Source organism: Papaver somniferum, chromosome 9 (genome assembly GCF_003573695.1).
Source record: "Papaver somniferum cultivar HN1 chromosome 9, ASM357369v1, whole genome shotgun sequence".
In the NCBI taxonomy this organism is placed as follows: Eukaryota; Viridiplantae; Streptophyta; class Magnoliopsida; order Ranunculales; family Papaveraceae; genus Papaver; species Papaver somniferum.
Window position 1 is genome coordinate 17,399,213 of NC_039366.1, and position 12,216 is coordinate 17,411,428.

The 12,216-nt window shown below is 36.8% G+C and overlaps 2 protein-coding genes across 2 annotated transcripts; both read right to left on the reverse strand.

Moving 5' to 3' along the window:
- Window positions 1-6,602: 6,602 nt before the first annotated feature.
- On the reverse strand, window positions 6,603-7,372 carry LOC113308728 (hexokinase-like 1 protein). The gene is made up of 2 exons (XM_026557194.1): window positions 7,296-7,372; window positions 6,603-7,179 (listed from the first exon to the last, which is right to left on the reverse strand). Exons 1-2 carry the CDS (start codon window positions 7,356-7,358, stop codon window positions 6,871-6,873), a joined length of 372 nt encoding a protein of 123 aa, XP_026412979.1. The 5' UTR covers window positions 7,359-7,372; the 3' UTR covers window positions 6,603-6,870.
- Window positions 7,373-7,536: 164 nt separating this feature from the next.
- Window positions 7,537-9,317, reverse strand: LOC113311489 (hexokinase-2, chloroplastic-like). Its single transcript, XM_026560323.1, has 7 exons — window positions 9,148-9,317; window positions 8,769-8,922; window positions 8,472-8,654; window positions 8,276-8,353; window positions 8,021-8,167; window positions 7,814-7,906; window positions 7,537-7,689 (listed from the first exon to the last, which is right to left on the reverse strand). Exons 1-7 carry the CDS (start codon window positions 9,315-9,317, stop codon window positions 7,537-7,539), a joined length of 978 nt encoding a protein of 325 aa, XP_026416108.1.
- Between the last annotated feature and the right edge of the window lie 2,899 nt (window positions 9,318-12,216).

Here is a 12,216-nt window from a genome sequence, read left to right on the forward strand (position 1 = left end):
ACCAAAGTTAACACAATAACGGAAAAATACACTAGCTTTTTTGAGTCAACAATGGAAGTTAATCTCAGAGAATGGAGTCAACAACCAAAGTTAACACTAATAATTAAAAAATATTCTAATCCAATTGTGTCAACAATGGAAGTTGATCTCAGTAAATGGAATCAACAACCAAAGTTTGAAACAAAAAAACAAAAAATGACATATATGAATGAGTGAATTTGGCGTGAGTCGAACACGCATCATCTGACGTGGAACCAGTCATGCTACCATTGCACCACAAATTCAACATTTAAAGAACCTTACAGCTATAAAATCCAACCAAACCACCACTACTATCAGCCGAACAACAATACGCAAACACAAACCAGCAAGATATTAAGCTAATTTTTTTTAACAAACATGATTTAAACTACAAACATGACTATACTAATCCAAGGAAATGCTATCAACAATAAGAGTCGATAGTTGATCCTGAAAAAATGCTGTCAACAACATGAGTTGATCCTATAGAAAATGCTGTCATCAATAGTAGTTGATCCATAAAAAATGGTGTCAATAAAAATAGTTGATGTCATAAATGGGATCAACAACAGTAGTTGACCTTATGTTGCAGGGATAAAAAAAAATGCACGACAAGGAAGTATATTCAACAAGCAAACATGGTGATTATCTATCACAAAATTTCCATTCACATAAATGTTTCGAGCATTTTACACGCTGGTAAAAATCCGAGAGCATGCACATCAACCTGACCTGCTCCTCTCTTCTTCTTCTTCCTCCTTGGCTTGTACAACGTCTTTTCAAGCACTTGGTAAGCTCAAGAAAATATTTCGGTACCCAAAAATATAAACAAAAGAAAGACGCAAGTACATTATCTTATTACTACGGATCAGAAAGTGAAATAGTATATTACAGAGAAACAATAACTTTTGACCGATAATTATCTACAAACAAGAAGTTAATTTGTTTTACACTTAAGTCATAAAGACTACTAACTTGCACTAGAACTACCTTACGCCAGTTTTGAAACACCCTATCAGCACTAAGTTAAGCTAAAAAAATGGAAAGAAAGAAATCTAAGCAACTGTATAATCTAAATTAAAAACTAGAAAAGCAAAACTTAAAAATTCAACCACCAAGATTATTTAAAAAGCAACCATTAACGCATTCTTATGGTAAAAATACATGCCACGGAAGCACGGGACCAAACATACATGTAAATTCATTCACATTTAGAGCTAAGCGCTAGTGGCATCATCTAGGAGCACATTTGCTGGTTCACTATTGGAACAATATAATTAATTAGCCAAAATGACTCTTAAAGCTGCAAATTATAAATAGTATAACATTAGTTCAGTAATAGGTGAATCATAATTTGTACCTCAACCCTCGATCATAATTTCGCAAACATCTGATTTGTTTGGAGATAAAAAGATAACTCTCTTGCATACGAAATCAGCGACTTCAGGTATCCCATCAATACATCAGGTCATTATCCAAAATTAAGCATCGGTAAAAAAAAGTAGATATCAAAAGGTATTAGTTATCATTATCAATGCCAGAACTAAGCATCAATTCATTATCCAAAACTAAGCATCAATCACAAAAGAGTAAGATATCAATAGATATCATTTTCAATGCTAGAACTAAGCATCATGTCATTGTTGGGAAAATTGGCACCCCAGCGCAGCGGAACACAGGATCACGAAGGGCAATTAGTGATTTGAACTAAATATAAGAGAAATAATAAAAGAGATCGAAGATAAAGAAGCACACACAACCACAAAACAAGATATACGTGGTTCACCTTTACAGGCTACATCCACGGCCAACACCACCAGAAAAACTTCTATTAAAATCAAAGACCATTACATGCTCTTTCCGCAACCCAAGACAAGACCAAAGAGTTAACAAGACATACCCGAGAACACAATTGAAGAAACCATAGAAACCAACTCTCTAACCATTCTTCAAACCAGCCTCATGTCTTCTCTTCTACATCTTCTTTACAGCTGCTAGTAACAGAGGAGAAACATGGAAACACTAGAAATTAGGTTTAGGGAAAAGCCCCAAACCCTAAACACTAGAACACCAAAATCCTCTCTGTACAAGTTTTTCTCTCACACCGATATTGACCTTTACGGTAGCACATGATCCTCCCTAACAAAGAGACCAAAACCCTAAGAACAAAGATTTACCACTCTTCTAGGTTGGATTCTTTTACAAACCTACAATTCTAGTCCTATATATAAAGATACAAACTTGGCCCTTAAGAAATCATTACTTTAGGAATAAGCTTTGTGCAAGATAGAGTTTGACTTTTGGCCAAAATTACCACCGACCAAATCCAACAATTCTCCACCTCGGATCATGCTTTCAAGCATGAGACGATCACAGGAAATTACCTCCATCTTCCACCAGAGTTTTTCACCATCTCTATATACCCGTAGAATTACTTCTGAAGCTCAGACTCGAACTACCATTTTCATAGAACCATCTCTTCGACCAAAACACCATGACGTTGATAAAAATCTTTAAACCATATTCTTCATGAAGAACACTTGTGAAACTGGCCACGTTTGACAAAGACCATGAAAATCTTCTACCACCATCAACGAATCCTTGCACAGACTCCACCACTGATCACCAAGAGAACCATCCAGAAGAATCACCGCTAGCTCCACCTAACCAATAAGCTAACAACATATTGAACTCTAACCCAGAAAAGAAGAATTAGCTTCAATATCATACTCTAGTACATGTCATGATTACCGTGTATCTGAAATAAACCATCAGATATCTCCACTGTGATTAACAGGCTTAATCCCTTAAGCGATTCTCAAAGCAATCACCAATTTGGCATACTCTTTACCACCATTACACCCAACATACTCGCTTAGAATATATACCATGTAAATGCCCATATTAGCGTGGTACATGCTTCCGAGATCGAGCACATTCTTGATATTACGTGCAAGCCATCAAGAATACTTTAACATAGACTTAAGAATATAAATCTATAACATCTCGTGCATAACTTCGAAACGTTGCTAGACTTGCTTCTACATGAGACTTCACATCCCCATCATTTCTTCGAACTTTGTAACCCATTATTTATGGTGTATGGTTACTAACACCCTTCAAGAAATATATATGTATTCCACCTCACCCAGCCTTATTTTGCATCCCATACTACATCATAAAACTGAACGAAGAACATAAACTTCTACCAAGTTGAACCTCCCTGATTTGTAAATCACATCACAAATCCATCTTTGTGTAAACACCGGTTTAAACATTATCTTCAAAACATATTTCTCGACCCGAACAATAAACTATCATTCAATTCCAGGTTCAATCGCACCAGCCCGTCCTTGCTCTGATACCAATTGTTGGGAAAATTGGCACCCCACCGCAGTGGAACACATGATCACAAAGGGCAATTGGTGATTTGAACTAAATATATGAGAAATAATAAAAGAGATTGAAGATAAAGAAGCACACACAACCACAACACAAGATATACATGGTTCACCTTTACAGGCTACATCCACGGCCAACACCACCAGAAAAACTTCTATTAAAATCAAAGACCATTACATGCTCTTTCCTCAACCTAAGACGAAACCAAAGAGTTAACAAGACATACTGATAGACACATTTTTGTGTCTAATTTGTCCTCAATGTCCGTATTGTTGGCACTCGATTTTGTACTAATTTTGTTATTTTATGTATTTGTAGGTATTTTTTTGGAAATAAATATTTTTGGAAAATTCGGCTCGAAAAGTTGATTTTGGCACCCGGAGGACAAGTGTTATTCGGACTCTCGCTTTTGGATAAGGGGTAACCTAATTACTAAGGGGCACCCCCAGGTCATCCCCCAAGGCAGCTGCTATTCGCACCCCAGTTCTGGTTAGGGGGAGGACATCTTCTTCCCAAATTCAAAAAAACAAAATTGGCGGGAAAAAATTGTTATCAACTGGCAGATTTAGGGTTGGAAGTTTGGACGGGATTAAAGGAGATTCAATGGCCCAAATTAAATGGGTTTGTTCCTAGGGCCTAGATAGAGCTGGTATGGGTGTTGGATTCGGTCAAAATTGGTTAGATAACCGGTGGTAATCAAATCAGGGAAGATATTCTAAAATAAGAAAAATATTCTATTCTTGGAATTCTTGGATGGAAGAGACGTGCATGGGTTGATTTTATTGGCTGGAAACAATCCCTACAGCTCAAGGATGACGCGTGAGAAGAGATAAAACATGGAACAATCCGTAACAAATCAGAGAATTAAAGAAAAAAATATCGGGAATATTTTCATTCACTGCCGAGTAATGGGAAGATTTTTTGGATTAATGGAGGAGATTCAATGGTTCAATTACGTATAAATATGTTCCTAATGTGCTACAGAGAGGCTGTCGAGAGTTTGGGGAGGTTTGGAGGCGAGCAGAGAGGCGCAGGAGGAGTTGCACATACCAGAGAACACAATTGAAGAAACCATAGAAACCAACTCTCTAACCATTCTTCATACCATACTCATGTCTTCTCTTCTACATCTTCTTTACAGCTGCTAGTAACAGAGGAGAAACATGGAAACACTAGAAACTAGGTTTAGGGAAAAGCCCCAAACCCTAAACACTAGAACACCAAAATCCTCTCTCTACAAGTTTTTCTCTCACACCGATATTGACCTTTACGGTAGCACACGATCCTCCCTAACAAAGAGACCAAAACCCTAAGAACAGGGATTTACCACTCTTCTAGGTTGGATTCTTTTACAAACCTACAATTCTAGTCCTATATATATAAAGATACAAACTTTACCCTTAAGAAATCATTACTTTAGGAATAAGCTTTGTGCAAGATAGAGTTTGACTTTTGGTCAAACTTACCACCGACCAAATCCAACAGTCATTATCCAAAACTGAGCATCAATCACAAAAGAGTATGATAGCAAAAGGTAAAAATTGCTGCAAACAAAAACAACAACCAGAATCATGATGTATTGGTGTCTTCTTTGTGGTACAACATGCGATTCTTAATAATCTCCAGGTCAATCCTACAGAAATTGCAACCCCAACAACATAATAATATAATTACCATCATCCTCTACACAACAATCCCCAGTATAAATCTCAACAAAAAAATCTGAACAATCTCCAAATCTTAGTTCACCATCACCACCGCCTGCACCACCAAAACCAGCGCTTGGATTAGTTATTTCTCGATAAGATTGGTTACTGAACTTCAATAAACCAAAAATACAAATCTTAAAAGCGAAAATAACCAGGAATTGAAATCTATAATCAAATCTCTCCATCCCCTAAATCTTAACTGATATGGAAAAAATCAGTGATAAACGAGTTTCAATTCAACGAAGAAGAACTTTTAATTTCTTCACTTGATGAAGATCGACGAAGATATCTCTTTTGTTGTTTTTGCTGAGATTAGAGATTCAATGCGATTTTTATGGTAGTGAAATTTGAGAAGTTGCAACGAACAAATTTTTCTCCGTTCCCTCTGGGTTTAAAATTTCTCTCGATCTTGTGACGGAGGTGAAGACGACAATGGGGTGGTGGTAATTGCAGAGGTGGTGGTGGTAATGTCGACAGAGAAGGAAAGAGAAGAAAGATATTTTTTTTTTCATATCTGAAATTAAAACGATTGATTTCTATTGTGAAAAGAGGGTAAATATCGAAAGGAAAAAAAGTGTTAATGGATCTTAGTGGGATTATAGATGGAGATGAGCATTTTTATTGTAGGATAAAGGGTATTTGTGAAACCCATGAAAAGGGAGGACGTTTATATAATTCCCACAAGAATGAAAAGCTGATCGAAGACTCACCAAGTCATTACCTGTAGGAGTATTTAAAATGACAAGACGCACACCAATCTCTTTAATTTCCAATCATGACTTCCTTTAGTACAACTTCTGACATGTATAAATTCAGCTTTTTCCAAGCAATATTGTCACCATCCTTTTCTTGGCGAAGTGACTCCTCTGCAGCCGATGGAGTCACAAGCCAAAACAAATGGTTCTCCCGAGCGTTTCCACTCAAGTGACTTTAGATGGCACCGAACTGAATTTGCATGGAGCTCATCACCATCAGATGTTGTTGAAACACCTTCTATAAATAGAAAATGGAATTTTTCACGTACATCATCTTCACAGCAACCTTTGGAGTAGTATCATGTTTGTTTCTTGATTAAGAACCACTTGAAGACCCCAAGTTTAATCTTTTCTGAAACCGAGGAATAAAAGTACATTACTTGCTCGCTGTGGAGACGTTATATGTTTTCGACTCTTGGTTTTCCCAGTGATTTGCATTCAATTTCACTTAGTTGGAGGAAATGTTAATGTTTGGAGTAAGCTCAATTGGCATTTGGAGTCCTTTTTATTTGACACAGAATTTACATCCGCGCGAATTTAGTATCCATTTGAAACCAAATCACTAATTTTCCCAAAGCAATGTATTTCATTTATTAACAATCTTTGATCCAAAATTTAAAGTTCGTCACTTATGATAACATTGTTTCATATGTCTTCTCCATCATCTTGCAAAGCAACTTTCTTGTTGCATTCTTCATTCGCGCTTACGTTTGCCAACCAAACTTCAGCACTGACAGATAGATGAATTATGGTCATCGTTGTTCTGGTGCCAAGTAAAATATAATCATATAGCATTCATTTTGTATATTGTTTGAAGTTTTAAAAGCATTCATATCAAGAGCTTTTAAAGTTTTTCTTCTCCAACTTTTAAAATAAAAACAAACATACGTAAAATAAAATTAAGTGCTCTCTCACACAATTAAAAAGAAAAAACGGTATTACTTCAGATTGTCACTCTCGTCTTCGGCCAATTTATTTTTCTTCTATGCAGTAGTATCAGCTAATAAAGCAGCTCCAATACCGGAAGCATCCGGGAATTGTATTATAACCACGTAGGACCCAAGTAGCTCGGTGACTACTTGTTTGAGATATAATTGGTACTTTTCATATTTCTGATACAAACTTCCAGAAATAGCCACCACGGTCCTCTTCTCATGAATAAGTCCCGGCGTATCTAGTTCCATTTTCTGAAGAATTGCGACAATGCCTGCACCTGCTAATCGTGCTGCTCTTTTGACAATAGTATCAATCACATTTACAACAGTTCTTCTTACCTCTAAGGTTGTATGTACCTGTTCGCAAATTAAAACATAGCGTACACAATTTAATTTCATCGATGATTTGAAGTACTAGAACATTCTTCAGCTGATCAGAATACAAAGTTAGACAGACCGATAAGAGAACTTACATTAAGTATTTCGTTTAGTGTTGATCCAACAGTCTCGAGTTCGTCCGTATCGTCACTATGCATTTTATTTATATCCGCGGTACTGTAAAGTAGAATGGTTTTCTGATCAAGGTCGCATTTACGTTGAAGTCTTGACAATATTTTCGAGAAAATTAACAAAGGAAATTTACTACTACTGCTACGTGAAATGGCTTGTGCTCCGTGGTATTGTTACCCCAGCCACCTATGACCACAAAATTGACTACATATGTAAGGGGTTAAGGAATAATATTTGCCTTAGAACAACAGTCCCTGTATAGTCTTCACCAAACAAATTTTCTGATCGAGCCATCTCGAGCAAAATTCGGCTCATAATTGCGCCTAGGTATTTACCAGAAATCATCTTCTCAAATATCTGTTTAGGGAAATTGAAAATATTTGGAGTACAAGTTTAGCTTATTGGTAAAGGAGTTAAAAGAGAACTCGAAACATCAAATATTGCAACCAGAACACAAATAAATAATTTTGGGTTTACTTACTTGTCTACCCTCATCATTATCACCCAAGTGTTGATCAAATTCTGTTAAAGGGAGTACTCCTTGAGAGAACGCTCCCCACTCTGTATTAATGATCTGAAATTTAATGAAGACAACTTATAGAGCTCAAACACATACGACGATTCTGAAATCTTGATTAGAAACTGTCTAAATTATGATTATGGAATTTAAATAGAATTGGTTACACACCGTATGTCCATCCTCCTCCACTATATTAGGAATGGCATCCATACGTTCTATGTAACACGCATTAGTTCCAGTGCCCAAAATGACAGCAACTTTCACATCACTGTCCGTGTATATTGCTCCAGCGAGCGTTCCCACGGCATCATTAACCTGCATTCAACAAGTGTATTAGTTTCTCTAGGCATCATTGGCTTATACTTGGTGTCATAGCAAAGACGTGCACTAAGCTACAAACAGACGACCAATGACAGAACTTACCAGCGCAGTTACTGAAAACATATTAAGGTTTAATCTTACTAGAGCTTCTTCCAAACAGGCAACTACATTTTCTCCTACCTGCACAAATCACCGGTTTTTTGATCCATTAAAACCGACAAATTATAATGCCATGCTTACGCTATTTGGTTAATCATTCAATAGTATGAGTTTGATGAAAGGAACAAGTAATACGCACTGTATCTGAGACATCGAACCCTTTTGTCCATTCGATTAATGTCCCTTCATTAATAGCCGTCTGGTTTACAGGGAATGAAAATGTAAAACCTATCTTCCTTTCAGTTTCTCGTTGAATTTTGTATATCTCAAATTCCCGATCTACTAATTCCCGCAGAGCCGAGGCGATAAAACCAAATAACCCCTGGCATAAGGCAAATGCTAATATGAATTCCAGAGGATATATAGCAGAGAATCAAAGGAAATAAAGAAGAAAAATGATCTAAAAGCAGTGAAAAGCCTATGCTATGCTTATCACCTCTTTAGTACCAGTCTTCTGATCTTCATGTATCTCCCAGGATTTCATCTCAGTGCCATCCCGGTCAAGATTACCTTCCCCATCTAACAGTATCCTTAACACACGAAAATTGGTCCCTCCAATATCCAAAGCATAAAACAACCCTCTCTTCGGCCTAATCGTCGATCAATTTACAAAAAAAAAAATATATAAACAAAAAAGATTAACAGTATTGGGTTTCATGTCAACAGTAAATTATACCCGCAAAACAAAATTTGCTTTAATGTATAACAAATCCTGCTATACACGAAATGTCGAACAATATACGTTGAAGTTTAAGGTGACATGAAATACAAAATAATACGAGCATAAGAAATCAAATGTAGGAATTAGAACATACCCTGTAGGGAAGCTATTAACATAACTGAGAAGCATCTTAAGATCACCTCCACCGGCAACAGAAAGTCCACATCTCATTTCATCAATCATTGAATATGCAACCCTTAAAAGTACACTAAGAGGAGTTGCACAATCTGTCTGTAGCTTTTGGAGGATCGATCTATCCCCCATCCTTTGTCTGCTCTGCTTTGACCTTGTTTCAGGACCTAAAAAATGAACGAATTAGTGATTGTGCTACAAATTATCTTCTAGGTATGATCAGAATGAAGAAGAAATAAATTACTGGTATAGTCGATGCTTAGGCAGAAAATCTATTGTTAAAATATGGATCGTGGTTCGGTAGTGCGTGGAGTCGTGGACATACTGTTCGCAGTTCTTTAAAATTTTACAACATGAATAGTTGTTTAGTTTATGCATGCATATGATTAGTGTAATAATTTCTTCGTTAATATAATCTAACAAGCACGATAGTTTTCGACAGATGCAGCACGATATATCACATATAGTCTTCGGAGATGCTGGTAGCACGATATATCCCGATATCTTTCGGAGATGCAGATGGAGAACCTTTTCTTGGTGATACCAACCACCAGAGTTCAACGTCTAAAAAGCTTTTTGCGCCCTCATAATTTACTATATGGGAGGCAGATATAAATTACTACCTTATGGTAAATTATCGTCTTGGAAGTTGTTCACACCCTCATATTTTATTTATTTTGGATGGAAATTATTTTTCAATTCATTCAAACCAAAACAACATAATTGTTCACAAAATTATCAAAATAGCCAAAATACAAACGACTTCCGATTTAATTTCTGTCAGGAAAAACAAGATGGGGAAGTTTCAGTTTTCTTTTTCACAGAACTCCCACGGTGGGAGGTGGGTCCCCCCCCAAATGTGAAGGACGAGTTTAAGGGTGTTCATTCTTTGTTGTTTGTGTCGTTTTTTTTTTTTTCATTAAGCTGGGTTGCATAGACGCGGACGCCGACACTACAAAATTATCAAAAAATTAGGACATGGACACATATAAACATATTTTATTTATATACAATTATGTATTTATATAATAAAGTCAAGTGGTTCGATCCAAAAAATTAGAAAATGTGCTATATGTATATAAATTTCAAAAGAAAAGATCGTATATTTATAGACGCCGAAGGTCAAGCAATCAATCACTATTAAACACATGACACAATCAAAATGCATTATTAGAACAAGACATGCCCAACCAAGGATATACGTGATGTCATTTCCAATTACAAAATCCTAATAAAGACTTAAATGATTGATCTCAATGTTTGTCTTTCTTCATTTAGTTAATGATCGTAAAAATAAAGGAAGAAATTTAAATGAAAATGCAGGAAAAAAAACGCTTAAGACCCGAGTTATCAGTGAGTCCAAACCAGACGTGCGCAGGACGTGCACATTGGTGCGTCAAACACGCATCGTGTCAGCGTTGCACACACGTCTTGTGTCCGACACGGACACGGCTCGAAAAATGCAGCGTCCGTGAAACCCATCAAGTAATGGCATGTGTCTGTGCCACTTGCTTGTGAGGTTGCCTATTCTCGGCCCATAGTATTTTTTGTGATTTACATATAATCTTTCAGTCACTCTTGGCCAACCGTGGTCTTGGACCACTCGGAAACTGTGTACTCAAAAGATTGGAGTTTGTCAAGGAAAATCATCTTACCTACTTGAATTCAAATTCTTGGCTGCATTTGGATATACCATTTCCAACATCTTCATTACGTTTCCATTTGATAATTGCAAAATCTAGGGATGTCAATAGCTACCTGGAACCGAGTCGTGTCCGGTGGCGGTGTAAAACACGACGGGCCGGCACAGCCCAGCCCACGAAGTCATGTGCTTGGCGTGTTGCGTGCTGTGTTGTGTTGTGTCAGAGATTCAGACGTGTTGTGCTGTGTTAAATGGCGTGTCGTGCTGTGTTGTGCCAAAAAATAAGCGTGTTGTGCCGTGCTGTGCTAACGCACTTATTTTATGTTTTAAAAATAAATACTTTTGAGATATTTTGTTAGTACATGTATTATTATTACAAAAATAAATTAGCATAAGGAAAACAAATATCAGAAATTGGCTAAAATAATGAATTTTTTTTGTGATATATGCATCAAATGTGATGTGTTGTGTAGTATTTTACGCATGATGTGGCGTACTTTCTTCGTGTGCCGTGCTGTGCCGCGTGCTAACACGTGCCGCGTGTTGTGCCGTGCTGATTTGTCTATTAGCTCTTCTTAAATGCATTTTATCTCTTTACCCTTGTACTATTTCTCCTTGTTCAAGGCTCCAATCTCAGTTATCAACATCTTAGAAAAGAAGATGAGAAACTTTCTACGGGGAAAGAACTCTGATTCTAAAGTCTCCAATCTTGTAAATAGGGACTTAGTCTGTTCTTCCAAAGAAAAAGGTGGCTTGGGTGTTCTTAACTTAAGAGTTATGAACCAAGCTTTATTTGCCAAATGGTGTTGGATATTTGGTGTAGAAAAATCTCATCTCTGGTACAAAGTCATTGTGTAAAAGTATGGTTCTTCCTTCTCTTTTTTGGTACCTGGCAACATAAAGGAAGCTCATGGTGTATCCTGTTGGAGAAAAATTGCTGAGATGAATCAATTGATTACTATAAACTCCAATTTAAGTCTTCATTCTGGTTCACGGATATCTTTTTGGCATGACAAGTGGGTGGGCGACTCAAGTTTGGATGTGAAGTTCTCATTGCTTCACAAATTAGACAGATTAAAAGATGACAGTGTCTTTGTTCATATTTCTGCAGAAGGCGCCTGGAAGTTTGACTTCAAAAGAGTGTTATCCATTTTTGAAGTCAACTTATTATCCTTTATGTTACTCCTTATTGGTTCTACTCCACCTACATTGGATAACTTACCTGACACAAGAAGATGGAATCTAGACACTTCTGGAATCTTTTCCGTTAAGTCTTTATACACAAAGGAGACTGCAGAAGATGGTATGGATAATTTCCCTTGGAGGTTTGTATGGCAAGCTTGTATTCCTCCTAAAATAAATTTTCTAATGTGGTGTGCTGTTCATGGG

Coding starts and splice junctions, on each gene's coding strand:
- LOC113311489 (XM_026560323.1), bottom strand. CDS start 9,317: ATGGGGGATAGATCGATCCTCCAAAAGCTACAGACAGATTGTGCAACT. Junction 8,923..9,147: donor GTTAATAGCTTCCCTACAGG/GTATGTTCTAAT, acceptor ATCGACGATTAG/GCCGAAGAGAGGGTTGTTTT. Junction 7,690..7,813: donor ATAATGATGAGGGTAGACAA/GTAAGTAAACCC, acceptor TTCCCTAAACAG/ATATTTGAGAAGATGATTTC.
- LOC113308728 (XM_026557194.1), bottom strand. CDS start 7,358: ATGCATAGTGACGATACGGACGAACTCGAGACTGTTGGATCAACACTA. Junction 7,180..7,295: donor CACTAAACGAAATACTTAAT/GTAAGTTCTCTT, acceptor ATTTGCGAACAG/GTACATACAACCTTAGAGGT.